At 24.2% G+C, this 14,451-nt stretch overlaps 3 protein-coding genes across 6 annotated transcripts; all 3 read left to right on the forward strand.

The window, feature by feature from the left end:
• The first annotated feature begins 798 nt into the window (after positions 1-798).
• Positions 799-6,057, forward strand: LOC145966447 (protein takeout-like). Of its 4 annotated transcripts, XM_083090501.1 has the most exons (6): positions 799-977; positions 1,253-1,339; positions 1,587-1,853; positions 2,221-2,379; positions 3,913-3,986; positions 5,931-6,057. In XM_083090501.1, exons 1-6 carry the CDS (start codon positions 896-898, stop codon positions 5,940-5,942), a joined length of 681 nt encoding a protein of 226 aa, XP_082946627.1. In that variant the 5' UTR covers positions 799-895; the 3' UTR covers positions 5,943-6,057. The 4 variants fall into 4 exon arrangements, with proteins under 4 accessions (XP_082946627.1, XP_082946625.1, XP_082946626.1 ...); XM_083090499.1 differs by lacking the exon at positions 5,931-6,057 and having other exon boundaries at positions 3,913-5,924; XM_083090500.1 differs by lacking the exon at positions 5,931-6,057 and having other exon boundaries at positions 2,272-2,379; positions 3,913-5,924.
• LOC145966449 (uncharacterized) lies at positions 5,937-10,714 on the forward strand. The gene is made up of 5 exons (XM_083090503.1): positions 5,937-6,076; positions 6,315-6,401; positions 6,686-6,952; positions 8,013-8,171; positions 10,262-10,714. Exons 1-5 carry the CDS (start codon positions 6,004-6,006, stop codon positions 10,408-10,410), a joined length of 735 nt encoding a protein of 244 aa, XP_082946629.1. The 5' UTR covers positions 5,937-6,003; the 3' UTR covers positions 10,411-10,714.
• Positions 10,715-11,628: 914 nt separating this feature from the next.
• Positions 11,629-14,193, forward strand: LOC145966450 (protein takeout-like). Its single transcript, XM_083090504.1, has 5 exons — positions 11,629-11,761; positions 12,476-12,562; positions 12,885-13,151; positions 13,543-13,701; positions 13,883-14,193. The coding sequence occupies exons 1-5, from the start codon at positions 11,695-11,697 to the stop codon at positions 14,029-14,031; spliced, it is 729 nt and encodes a 242-aa protein (XP_082946630.1). The 5' UTR covers positions 11,629-11,694; the 3' UTR covers positions 14,032-14,193.
• Positions 14,194-14,451: the final 258 nt, after the last annotated feature.

Consider the following 14,451-nt stretch of genomic DNA (forward strand, 5'->3'; position numbering starts at 1 on the left):
GTGTGTGTGTGTGGTAGGTGTGGATGTATGTGTGTGTGTGTGTGTGTGTGTCGTCGAATTCTTCTTTTATTAATTAGTTAGATATTGAATCATATAGCGTGTTAAATATTGAATTAGATATTGAATTATATAGAACATGCTTTTTTTATAAGATTAAAGTTCACTTTTTGTTTCTAAATTTGTATATTTGAGTAAATCAAAAAAGAAGAATATCGCAACATTTATTATCTATTTTTTTGTGTTTCTCATTTACCCTCATTAATATCTTTTTAGATTACAATAAAAAAATACTTCAGTAATATGTGACCTACAATAATATTATATAATAATTATATTATAAATATTATACATATATTATATATAAATTATATAATTATATTATAAATAATTTAATAAATTATATAATTATGTCATAAATAATATAAACAACAGAAGGATTGTCTTTTTTTATTAGCCTGAAATTAAAATTAAATTATGGAAAGGAAATTATTTAAATTCTATGAAAAATTAATTATATTTATTTATTAATTCTAGCTATATATCCAGTTTAAAAAGATTATTTTTTTTCTTATAAAAATAATAATAAAATTATTATTCTTAAAATATATGTAAAATATATGAAATATATGTATTTTCAACTCGATGCTTTTTACATTACATATAAAATACTGTCATAAATCACACATTGTATAAAATAAAATTAAATAAAAAATTGATCATTATCATAAAATTAATCATTTTTATGTCACATGTTAATGATATACGGTTTATGATACCGAATAGTTAATGATACCGAAGAGACATTGAGAACAGACAATATAAGAGACTATATACTATATAAGAGAAGTTTCACGATTAATCGATCTATTCCTAGGAAGAAGTTTAAATAAACAAAATGATATTCTATATGTTCTTTGCATTCAATATTGTAACGTCCGTATTGTGCGCAACGGAATGTTACGTTGATCTTACGTTTCGTAAGTCTTATATATATATTACAGATTTTTCATATATTGTGTGTGTAATATTATCATAATATAATATTTTGATAGTATTTATCAAAATAATGGAAAGTGCAAAAAAAATTTTTTTATTAACTCTGCGACATACAATATCCATAATATAAAAATATTTCTTAATAAATGTAATTCATATTTTAAATAATATGTTTGAATTCTCTTTATTCGTCAGTATATAATTCACATATATTACATCTATTATTATTACTTACTTAAGTTCTGTTTCTACAAAGCTATAAACCCCTGTGAGCAAAATTCGACCAATTATTTCGACTGTTTAAAAAACTGTGCGGAAGAATTATGGTCACAAATAATTAAAGGTATATATATTTCTTTTTAAAAAATTAATTTTAATATATTAATTTATACATTCAAATAATAAAATTGCGCATTATTTTATGCATATAATTATTATAAAATATCGTAACATGAGAATGGTTATAAAATTAATTAATATTAAATAAATTTGTATTAATTCATTAATTTATTAAGTTTCATTATAAGATCCAATAAATATTTAAAATCTAAAAAATATTAATATTAATTGATTCATTTTATGTGTGACAGGATTTCCAAAGTACAATTTGCCAATTTTGGATCCATTCTTGTATGGTAATAGCAAATACGTAATTAATAGAGGGGAAATATATGGAGAATTAAATGTATATAATGTCACTGTTGCCGGTATAAGAAAAACTCATTTCTTGACTGTAAGAGTGTACATTCGTGATGACGGATATCATTGCGAAGTTGATGTTAAAGTACCAAGATTGATAATTGATGGTGATTCTAACGCGATAGGTAGTTTAGGCGCAATTAGAATGGGTGGCAAAGGTACGAAAATAAACTTTAAATACATTTTAAATACTTTCAAGTAGTGTATAAGATCTCACACACACACACACACACACACATTTATTATATTCACAAGAAAAAATTAATTACATCACATATTTTATGAAATATTTGTAAAATTTATTTTATCATTTATTTATTATATAAACCAATCAATATAATTATTACAAAGTAAAATTGTAATAGTATACATAAATATATTTATGTGTATTTATATTATATGTATTCTCGTCTATAATAATTACATATTCTTTATCATTTTTCAAAATATAATTTATGATGAAATATTCTTATATTAGGTTATCATAATTTCATTATTATAATTTCTTTGACATTTCTTCTCTAGGACATTTTAACCTAACCCTAGAAAACGTTAAAGCTTCATTCTATGCAATAGGACACGCAGAACATGATAAATTAGTTTTGGAACATTTCCGAATAATTCCAATAGTTGAAAAACTGAAATTCCATTTAGACGATTTCTTTGAAGGCAATAGAGAATTTAGTAAGTATTAAATTATAATAAATATAGCTCCATTTTCTTTTATTTTACTTTTTCAACACACTGAATAATTTTGATAAAATGCTAATCTAGTTCAATGTTCTAATGTGTGTGTGTGTGTGTGTGTTTTGTGTTTGTGTGTGTGTGTGTGTGTTTGTGTGTTTGTGTGTTTGTGTGTTCGTGTGTTTGTGTGTGTGTGTTTGTGTGTTTGTGTGTTTGTGTGTGTGTGTGTGTGTTTGTGTGTTTGTGTGTGTGTGTGTGTGTTTGTGTGTGTGTGTGTGTTTGTGTGTTTGTGTGTTGTGTGTTTGTGTGTGTTTGTGTGTTTGTGTGTGTGTGTGTTTGTGTGTGTGTGTGTTTGTGTGTTTGTGTGTTTGTGTGTTTGTGTGTTTGTGTGTTTGTGTGTTTGTGTGTTTGTGTGTTTGTGTGTTTGTGTGTTTGTGTGTTTGTGTGTTTGTGTGTTTGTGTGTTTGTGTGTGTGTGTGTGTGTGTGTGTGTGTGTGTGTGTGTGTGTGTGTGTGTGTGTGTGTTCCGTAATTATAGATTTACTTGAGAATAGAAAAAATATTAATTTATCATGAGTCTCTTTTGCAATTAATTAAAAACTAGTGATATATTAAATACATTTATAATGTTTTCCCACATTGCGTGTATGTATGTGTCTTTATATATATCGTATTAGAGAGAATAATTCTTTAAATAAATCTTCTTCTACAAACGTAATTAAATAAATTAAATCAATATATAATATTTTTTAATGTATTATTCTTTCAAATATATTTTAGTATAGTTTAAAACAAAATTATAAATACAGTATAGTTAAAAATAAAATTATAAACACATCACATTTATACATCAAATTATAAATTGACAAAACCAACAAAAATTGATAAAATTACGCATTAAAAATTAAGATTATATAAAACTATCAGAACAAATATTTGCTCTTTTTGTTGCAATTGTTCGAATTCGATATAATTTCAATCTTTAATAAACAATCTTCAATTACAATAAAAATAACATAGATGTCTTTGTCTTAATTGATCAAATCTTATACACAATTTCAATTTTTAATATAAAATCTAAATACTTTAACCGTTAACGTAAACCCTCAATATAACACTATATATATATATAAGGCACGCACGTAATTTAAATCATTAGATTCAAAATATCAGTTTTTCTTTAAAAAAAAAAAAATTTATTAAAATGGAGATAACTATTTTATTTCTGTGCAATATTGTTATTTCGTAGATAATTGAAAGATTGTTTTATTAATACACATATTTTATTATTTATATTTAGCAACATAATGAAATGCTACATGTAGAGAATGTGAACTTTATTAATTCATATATATATATATATATATATATATATATATATATATATATATATAATATCTATTAATTATTATATCTATTAATTTATGTATCTTAATCTGTATATCTTAATTATTTATGTTATATTATACATTATTATACATATTTTTATCCACTTTTTTCGGGAAATTATTATTTATAAATTTTTTATTTTCAGATGATCTTCTTGAAACTTTTGTGAACGAATTCTGGCCATCGTTATATCGAACGTTCATACCAGTAATGTTAGATGTATGGGACTCAGAATTTACTAATCTTTTCAATCATTTATTATCACAGATAACTATTTCGCAAATATTCCCATAAAAGTCATATATTAGTGTATTATACAAAAATCAGATTTCCTTCCACATAAAACTACATATTACATTTATTATCTTAACACATTACATATTACATTTATCATCTTAAATACTAAATACAAGAATAAGGCTTTAGCATAATAAAAATAAAAGAAAATAAGAAGAAAGTAATAAAGAAAGAGATTTTTAATTTATTCATATAAAATCTTATATAAAATATTATACATTAAATGTTTTAAAATTATTATATATGTATTATATATGTATTACAGAATCTTACAAGAGGAATATATATTTTGTGGAGTTGTAATATCGATTATTCTGAAAAAAAAAGTTCAAATAAACATGTATCATAATTGTCAATGCATATAGAGATATACTATTTAAAACTGCCAGAACAAAGTTATTATGAAAATAAAAACGGTAAATGACTTATTGTTTATATTTATTGACTATTTGTGTGACTCGTATATAAAATATAAATAATTAACAAATAATTTACAGTATGTACTATTATCACAGGAGTCGTAAAATTCATTAGGGTTAGCTGTACGATTTTTGAATAATTATTATTATTAATTAACTGCAAATTATTTGTCAAATATTTTTGTTTTGTGTCATTCACAATCAATAAATACAAACAATATCATTTTTTAATACTTCTCATAATGGCTTTGTATACATTAGTTTGAAACGGCTGTATATCCGTTGACAATTAGACATGTTTATATGAACCTTTTTTACTGAAAATCGATACGCTCTTAAAATATTGTTGTTTTATACCATTCACGTAGTCAATAAATATAAACAATATGTCATTTATCATTCTTTAATATTTCTCATAAATGACTTTGTATACACTAATTTGAAACAATTGTCTATGTATCCATTGACAATTAGACATATGTTTATATGAACTTTTTTACTAAAAATAATCGATGTTATAATCTCTTAAAATATTAAATTTATTTATTTTTTTCCAAAATATCCTATACTATGTAATATTCTGTATACTATGTAATATTCTGTATTATATAAACATAGGAACATATATGTTTTGAAAGTTGCATTCAAAAAAGATGGTAAAAATCAACAAAATTTTTGTAAAACTTGAAAAAATTTGTAAAAAATAAATTTTTTTTTATAAAACTATCTGCAATATTTCACTTCAAACAATAAATTTTTAACTAGAAAAGTTTAAAATTTAATAAAAATTCATGAATTTCTTTCCAATACATTTAATTTACCATTTGTCTCTCTCTTCTTTCCCCCTCTCACACACACACACACTCTCTCTCTCTCTCTCTCTCTCTCTCTCTCTCTCTCTCTCTCTCTCTCTCTCTCCATCTTTTTATGAAAATAATGATCATTTATAACAATTTACATATGTGTTATACAAATGTATTTTTATATTATATTTTTTTATATTACACAGCATATAAAATGACTAATAAAATTCTGCAGCAGATTACACATTATATAAATTAAACTTTAACAAATAAACTATTGGAAAAATTCTTAAAATGTTGTACCCTATGACACATCCATTACTTATATCGAACTCTTAAAATGTTTATATTGATAAATTCACGGAATCTACTTATCGGAATCTAAGAATTTCTAATGTGATCAGAATAATGAATCAATATATTATTATCTGATGTTGAGATGTTTTTTCCATTTATGTTGATGTATGCTATTAATATATCATTAGCTGCGTTCAGCAGGAAAAAAATGCTGCTTTGCAACTGTTGTAAAATACGTGAATCTGATTGGTCTTCAGCTAAAATTAAGAGCATATACCAATCAGGCTCATGTATTTTAGTTGCAAAACAAGTTTTTCTGCTGAATGCAGCCGTTACTATGTTATCAGAAAAAACTTTGAAACCTTGAAAGAAGAAACTATATAATGCGAATAATCGAATCAAATCGGTAGAAATAACAAGATGATATTCTATGCTCTTAGTATATTTAGTATTGTAACACCTGTATTGTGTAGAACGGAAGAACTTACACTTCGTAAGCCTTATTTTTAAAAATTTTTTATATTTTAATGATATTTAAGAAATTAGCAAGAAAGTAAGAAAATAGCAAATAATTCTTTATTTCGCACTCGTGACATATAATTACATAATATAAAAATACGTTCTTCTTAAAAGATTTGATTTATATTTTTCTAACTATATTTGAATTATTTTATTCTAATCTCATTCTGTATTTTTATATTGCTAACTATTTTATTTTTATTTTTATTTAGCTGTGACCACTTGCAAACGGAATTCAACTGACTATTCGACCTGTTTAAAAGTCGCATTGGAAGAATCATGGCCACGATTTCAAAAAGGTATATATGTGTATGTCTGTGAGTGTACATTTTGTTCTAAAATAATTAAAATTTTATCATTTTGATTTATATATTTCTTTAGAAGATTGAAACATATGGTGAATTTTTATTTATAATATGTATTACTTTTAATGATTATCACACACGCATGCGTGTACATTTTTATTCCATTTTTATTCCATTTTCTAATAAAACAAATAAAAAGAATTTATATAGTTTATCTATACAAATAACATTTAGTTATTAAAAGATTGATACTAACGTTAGTTTATTTGTCTTAATAGGATTTCCAGAATTCGATTTCCCACGTTTGGAACCACTTCTTTATACAAACGGCAAATTTGTATTTAATAGAAATGGAATATCTGGAGAAGTAAACGTAACAAATGCTACTATTTTTGGTTTAGCAATTACTCGTTTTCTGGATGTGAGGCCACACTTTCTAGATGATGTTTTTCGTTTGGAAATTGATACACTAATGCCGAAAGTATTTATTCATTCTTACATTAGCGGAGAGGCTAATCTAGGCGGAATACGAGGATATGGCGCTGGTATGACAAAAAATTAATTGTAATTTATATAAAGTACAATATATAGGAAGCGGAAAATTAATTCAAAAAGAACTTGCAACTATAGTAACAATTTTCTGTTTGCGTTAAATTAATTGAAATATATAAATTATTAGCCAATATTGTGATATCATATGTTTTGCATTTAATAAAAATCTAAATGACAGAAAGAGAATTTTTATCTACGCTGTTAGAGAAAAAGAAAGTTTTTCTATTGCATATGCATATTCAAAAAAAAAGTCTTTCTATTGCATATGCATGTTAAGGATAATCATATTTGTTATAAAATTAGACTGTGGTACACAGAAAAATTGTTGCTGACAAAGTTCGTTCTAACTGTAATATGGAAATTCATATCCTAATACAATAAATAATTTTTGACATTGAGATCTAAATTTGGCAGAAGGTATTATTAGAATTTGTTGCTATAAATTCTATACATTTTACAAACAATATTTTAGCAGGTAGAAAACTAGCTAAATTTTTGTTGTGATATCTAGAAATCTACTTCCATCATTAAAACATTTTTTTAAGTTTAATGAATATATCCGTACTTATAATGACAAAAAATTAATCATATTGTTACGCCCGGGGCGAGGACTTCGATAAATGTCGAAGCGCAAATTAGCGGACTACCGACACTCGCGGACCGCGTGAAATAACAAGACACTTTTAGAGAACACAGCTTTAATCAGGAACACAGAATACACAAATAATTAATATTCACAAGAGAAATCACAAAATAACGGCTTGTTATAAGGCGCATCTGTATAGCTTGACAGCTATTTTCCGACTCAGCTGACCATTGTTGTTTATTAATAATCTTCTTAACTACGGGATCCGAACAACGGCAGGGCCGTAACGACTCGGAAGCGTAACAATATATCAAATTACACAATCCAATTACAGTTATTTTTAAATAGATAATTAAATAGATAATTATATTGCTTAATTATATATTTTTACGTTTATCCTGAATTGTTACTTTTTAATTAGAAATTATAATATGATGTATAACACTTCTTTATAATCTATATAACAGGACAACTCGATATAATAATGAATGGAAACAACGTAACATGGGATATTACAGGGCACATAAAAAATGATATATGGACTATAGAACATTTCCAATATATTATAACAATTGGAAGACTAAAGGTTCATCTCAATGATTTATTTGACGGCAGTAAAGAACTTAGTAAGCATTAAATTAAATACATCTTTCTATTTTTCTATCTTTCTAGTACAAATCTTAAATTATTTTAAAAATGCTTATTTGATCTAATATTCGAGCATGTAATTATTGATAATAACATCTATGAAAAATTCATGAAAATAGTACTAATTTATCGTTGATCTTTTTTATAATTTATTAAGAATTGATTCGTATGATCTTACATATATATTTACAGTTAGAAATAATTTCACATAATAACTAACCTAAATTGTAAGACATTTTAAAATAATTTAAAAAAAATGAAAATATCATTAACCATATAATTAAATGATATAAAAGTAGTAAGGACTTTTTTTCTAATGACGGCATATTTTAATATAAATTATTATTTTTAAATGTGTATTAAATATTTTTAAGTATGTATATATTTGAAGATTTAATTTTAATTTTACGTCTCTCTCTTCTCTCTCCACACACACAGACTTGTCTTGATGCATTATAAAATTTGAAATTTTTGAATTTTTTTAAAATAAATTTTTAAATTATATATATCTAGTCTATAATTTTGATTAAACAAGTTTATTCTGTTATTAATGCAGTCATTATTCAAATATTATACTGTTAAATATAACATATGAGCACAAATTAGATTGGTATTGCATATTAAAATATAAAATTAAATAATCAATTAAAAAATATCATAATTTCTGCAAAAAGAAACACAAATGAAACAAAAATAAAAATATTTTCTTTCTCTATAATATTAAATACTTAAATTTCTCCTTTTCGTAAGACTTTTACTAAAAAAGATTACACTCTGAATGTATTACTTCGATATACCATAGCAATATAAGGAAATGATGTTATATTGAATATATACACACATATACAGGGTGAGCCATTTTAATTAACGCACGCAATTATTTCGGAAACAAAGCATTTTAGAGAAAAATGTTTCAGACAAAAGTTTTATGGTTTCGAGGGGGCCATAAGATGGTATCATTGGTTTGACACTGAAGAGTCATTTGAAGGTCACGTGAAGGTCACTTCAATTTTTTTAAATGGAACACCCTATATATTTTTACACACTCTTGTAGCTTATCTCGAGAGCTTTCCAAAACACTATAATTAAGTACCTTTTCGTTAAGTACTTTTTGAGTTATGAGGCTTGAAATAATTTCTTAATTTTACATAAACCGTAAAATATCTTGTAAAATATTCATTTTTCGATTATCTTACCTTAATACTTTTACGTACAAAATAATGAGAGGAATCAATTGGTGTAAAGAAAACACATAGTTGTTTTGAAGAAAAAATATGTAATTTGCAATTAACAATTCCATATTTTTTCTTAAAAACAACTATGTGTTTTCTTTACACCAATTGATTCCTCTCATTATTTTGTACGTAAAAGTATTAAGGTAAGATAATCGAAAAATGAATATTTTACAAGATATTTTACGGTTTATGTAAAATTAAGAAATTATTTCAAGCCTCATAACTCAAAAAGTACTTAACGAAAAGGTACTTAATTATAGTGTTTTGGAAAGCTCTCGAGATAAGCTACAAGAGTGTGTAAAAATATATAGGGTGTTCCATTTAAAAAAATTGAAGTGACCTTCATGTGACCTTCAAATGACTCTTCAGTGTCAAACCAATGATACCATCTTATGGCCCCCTCGAAACCATAAAACTTTTGTCTGAAACATTTTTCTCTAAAATGCTTTGTTTCCGAAATAATTGCGTGCGTTAATTAAAATGGCTCACCCTGTATATATATATATATATAAAATAAATAGAAATTTTTTTATCATAATTATCATTTTAACATACCTCAATATAAGATATTTTTTTAAAGTTAATAATTTTTTTCATAAGATAAAATAAGAAGAAATTAGAAAGCGTCTTAACAATCATCAAGTTAATTGTTAATTTATTTTAATTAGAAATATACCACATTATAACATAACTCCAATATAGAAATTTATAATGAAAATAAATTTCAATTAATTTATATATTTGCTTACTTTTACTCTCTATCTATATTATGATTTTATTTTTATTCGCTTTCGTATGTTAGAAAAATGTTATTAATAAATTTTTATTTGCAGCTAATGTTTTTGAAGCTTTTGTAAACGATAACTGGTCATCAATTTATCCACAATTAGCGCCAACAATACTAGGAGTAACGGACTCGTTGTTGACTGACTTAGCCAATCGTCTTTTCTCGAAAGTTTCATTCTCTAAAGTATTCCCATAAAATTCGTATATTTGTTACATATTAAGAAATGCCAGATATATTTGTTATATCTTATATTTGTTATATATTAAGAAATGCCAAATATATTTGTTACATATTAAGAAATACCTTTATATGAAATATATGTTTAATATCTTAAACACTAAAATTGAAGAATTATTAAGCAAAAACATCTTATTCCTTAATATTTTCTTATTTTTATGTGTATATTTTATCTGTATGTCGTGTATAAATTCTTAATTTAAGCAATAAATATTAAAATTGTTAATTAAATATTAAAAAATCACTGAAGTTATTATGTTAACGGAATATATTATTTACTTAACCCATTCAGACCTGAATTTTTTCTGGTAATGTAAAAAATTATATATTATTATTATTATTATTATTATTATTTTATTATTATTTATTATTTTTTTTTATTATTATTATTTTTATTATTATTTAGTCCACCGAGAGATCGCAGGGAAACTAATTCTAAAAAATAACTATTTCACATGATTTTAAAGTTTTTGTGCATAATTATGTACATAGGGTCTGAATGGGTTAAATCTTGTAACTTTTTATGCTAATTAACCAAAAAATAGCAAATGTAATAACATATTTAAAAACAATTTGTTTCAAAAGAAATAATGTACGAATATTTTTTATTTTGAGAGAGAAATTATAGAAATAAAATATTTTCCTTTTCTCGAAAGTTTCATTCTCTAAAGTATTCCCATAAAATTCGTATATTTGTTACATATTAAGAAATGCCAGACTTTATATGAAATATATGTTTAATATCTTAAACATTAAAATTGAAGAATTATTAAGCAAAAACATCTTATTCCTTAATATTTTCTTATTTTTGTATATTTTATCTGTATGTCGTGTATAAATTCTTAATTTAAGCAATAAATATTAAAATTGTTAATTAAATATTAAAAAATCACTGAAGTTATTATGTTAACGGAATATATTATTTACTTAAATCTTGTAACTTTTTATGCTAATTAACCAAAAAATAGCAAATGTAATAACATATTTAAAAACAATTTGTTTCAAAAGAAATAATGTACGAATATTTTTTATTTTGAGAGAGAAATTATAGAAATAAAATATTTTCCTTAATTATATCGATGAATCTTAACTCAAGGTTCTTTTTTGCCACTCACGTATCTAACACGCATTAATAAACTGACTATGATTTCATCATGGCTAAAAAAACCTTGAAATCAGAATCTATATAAAGCTAGCGTTTATAACCAGTCGAACTATTCGCAAGAAAACTGAGTAAATAAGATGATATTTTATACGTTTAGTGTGATTAGTGCTGTAGCAGTTGGATTATGCATAGCAAAAGAACTTCGTAAGTTATGAATATGTTTAAACTTATGTTTTTAGTAAGGTTTTTTGTAAAAATCTTTTATATTTTAATAATTATGCATTTGCGAATCGATATATTGATGCTTTATATATTTCTATACAGAATATCCTATAAAAAATTAATAAAAATTTGCATAAACTGATATCAAAACTCTTAAATAGTAGCACATATTTCTCAAGAAAACAGAAAAAACAAGAATTAGCATTACCGGAATTGTATATATGTTGTGATCGAGTTTACTAAAATATATGAAATAATATCTATAATAATTATTCTTACTTATTACTATAGAAAGTTACCTGTTCAATACACGATCAATTTTTCTAAATAAAAAATTATATATTCATACACTAATATTCGCGAACTCTCATTTATGTTCGCGAGTGTTTGTTAGCGTGTATTTGCATGAATATCGCAACACGCGCACGCGTGATTACTGATGTAATAACATTTATTAATTTATGATTAATAATAATAATAATAAAGAAGAATAAAATAAAATTTTTCACTTTGTGTCTACTATATGCACTTAATAATATATATTTATTGCTTCAATTATGTCCCACACACATATACAATTATTTATTTTTTAAAGTATATATAATTCATACAGCTTTATATAATACAATTATATAATACAATACTTAGAAAAAATATATATTTAATAACTTTATATAATACAATTTTTATTTTCAGCTGTAACTGTCTGCAAGCGAAATTCTCCCAACTATTCCAATTGCTTAAAACTTGCGATAGAAGAATCATGGTCACGATTTATTAAAGGTATTTTTCTTAAATTAGTTATATCATTTTAATTTATACTAAATTTATTTAAAACTACAATTAAAGTTAAAGTGCAATACATTCATTACAAAATAGTTACATATTGTACATTATTTTATACATGATTATTGTAAAATATTGCAATATTAGAAATATTTATAAGGCTTATTATAATTGCAATTATATAAAGCTATTTAAATTTCCATTAATTTATATATCTAAAATTTATTTATTTAAAATAAAAAAGATTTAAAATTTTTTAATCAATCCATTTTTGTATATTAAAAAATTAGTACTAATATTAATTCTTTTATCTTAATAGGACTTCCAGAATTTGACTTTCCATCCTTGGATCCATTATCTTACGAATACGGCGAATTTGAATTTGAGAGAAACGAGATATATGGAAGAGTAATCCTGACAAATGTTATTACTAAAGGTTTAACGAATATTAGTTTTTTAGCTGTGAAACCGCATTTCCTCGATGATGGCTTTCGTTTGGAAATTGATACAAATGTACCGAAAATATTTATCAAAGGTGATTGCAAGGCAGAAGGTAAAGTAAGCGGATTTCAAATGGGTGGAAAAGGTACGAAAATAAATCTCTTTATGACAAAAAATTAATAAATAAATCTATTTACGGCAAAAAATTAATTATATGTCAAATTATTATTCAACGAAAAGTAATTGAAATTTTATTATGAACCAAATGAAAATAATTGTAGTAATTGCGTTAAATTATAATATTATATAAATGCATGAGATTATATACTTCTAATATAATTAATAATTATCGATTTAAAATTGACTGTTCTTAAATATTATATAATGCGTAATAAATAGTTATAACTTCTTAATAATTATTTTGAAGACTATAATTACAAATATATTACAAAATTATATTCTTATACATATAAGTTCTATAACATCATACTTATATATCATCGTTTTAATTTATTTTTGTCATTGTTAAAATTTAGGACGCTTTAATCTGACATTAGAAAATATCAAAGGAACATGGGATTTAATGGGGAACGTAATAAATGATACGTGGACTATAGAACGTTTCCATTACTTGCCGTCAGTTGGAAGTATGAAAATCCATTTTGACGATTTATTTAATGGCAATGAAGAACTTAGTAAGTAAATTTTTCACACACACACACACACACACACACACACACACGCATGTACACATATAGTTTTCTACTCTTTCACTTTTTTAAATGTATTTACAATTGACACATTATCGTATTGACATATTATCTTTTTTTCTCTCTCTATTTTTTTCAAAATATATAATTACATATAAATTTGCAGATAATCTTGCTATGCTTTTTGTGAACGAATATTGGCCAATTTTATATCGAGCAATGTTACCAATAACATCTGAAAAATGGGATCCATGGTTGGCCGATATAGCTAATCGCCTTTTTTCGAAGGTTTCCTTCTCGAAATTATTTCCATAACATTCTCGCATTTGCCTTTAGCGTATCTTAAGGATAAAATGTCAGATTTTGTATAGAATTTGAAACATATATTAGTATAGAATTAAAACATATATTTAGATTCGTAGAGATAAACATATAAGTTGTATACTACCAATAAATAATATATTAATAACTACTGAATTTTAACGCGTACGCATATATGCTTCATTTATTTGACAACGTTAATTTTTTAATTAATTTATTTAAATTTTGTTCAGTTTTCTTTGAATTTTTGATTTGCAACTTTAACAGCACATGGATTTCAATTACGTAAATTTGTTTTGTCAACTCTTTCCTTTAATTTCGCGAAATGGACTTTTCTGGAAGATAAGGATTAAGAATATTGATCCCTTGCAACTTCAGCAAAGAGTGCTGCATTCGGTGTCGTGTTTGTCGTAT

Source organism: Camponotus vicinus, unplaced genomic scaffold (assembly GCF_025532165.1).
Source record: "Camponotus vicinus isolate PSW18456_S1 unplaced genomic scaffold, iyCamVici1.0 SCAF_2, whole genome shotgun sequence".
Taxonomy (NCBI): Eukaryota; Metazoa; Arthropoda; class Insecta; order Hymenoptera; family Formicidae; genus Camponotus; species Camponotus vicinus.

What these genes read in the sequence shown, in the direction of transcription:
- LOC145966447 (XM_083090499.1), top strand. Translation starts at nt 896, where the DNA reads ATGATATTCTATATGTTCTTTGCATTCAATATTGTAACGTCCGTATTG. An exon ending in TTACGTTGATCTTACGTTTC is followed by an intron (nt 978 to 1,252) that starts GTAAGTCTTATA and finishes GTTTCTACAAAG; the next exon opens with CTATAAACCCCTGTGAGCAA. An exon ending in ATGGTCACAAATAATTAAAG is followed by an intron (nt 1,340 to 1,586) that starts GTATATATATTT and finishes TATGTGTGACAG; the next exon opens with GATTTCCAAAGTACAATTTG.
- LOC145966450 (XM_083090504.1), top strand. Translation starts at nt 11,695, where the DNA reads ATGATATTTTATACGTTTAGTGTGATTAGTGCTGTAGCAGTTGGATTA. An exon ending in ATGCATAGCAAAAGAACTTC is followed by an intron (nt 11,762 to 12,475) that starts GTAAGTTATGAA and finishes TTTTATTTTCAG; the next exon opens with CTGTAACTGTCTGCAAGCGA. An exon ending in ATGGTCACGATTTATTAAAG is followed by an intron (nt 12,563 to 12,884) that starts GTATTTTTCTTA and finishes TTATCTTAATAG; the next exon opens with GACTTCCAGAATTTGACTTT.
- LOC145966449 (XM_083090503.1), top strand. Translation starts at nt 6,004, where the DNA reads ATGATATTCTATGCTCTTAGTATATTTAGTATTGTAACACCTGTATTG. An exon ending in AACGGAAGAACTTACACTTC is followed by an intron (nt 6,077 to 6,314) that starts GTAAGCCTTATT and finishes ATTTTTATTTAG; the next exon opens with CTGTGACCACTTGCAAACGG. An exon ending in AATACGAGGATATGGCGCTG is followed by an intron (nt 6,953 to 8,012) that starts GTATGACAAAAA and finishes TCTATATAACAG; the next exon opens with GACAACTCGATATAATAATG.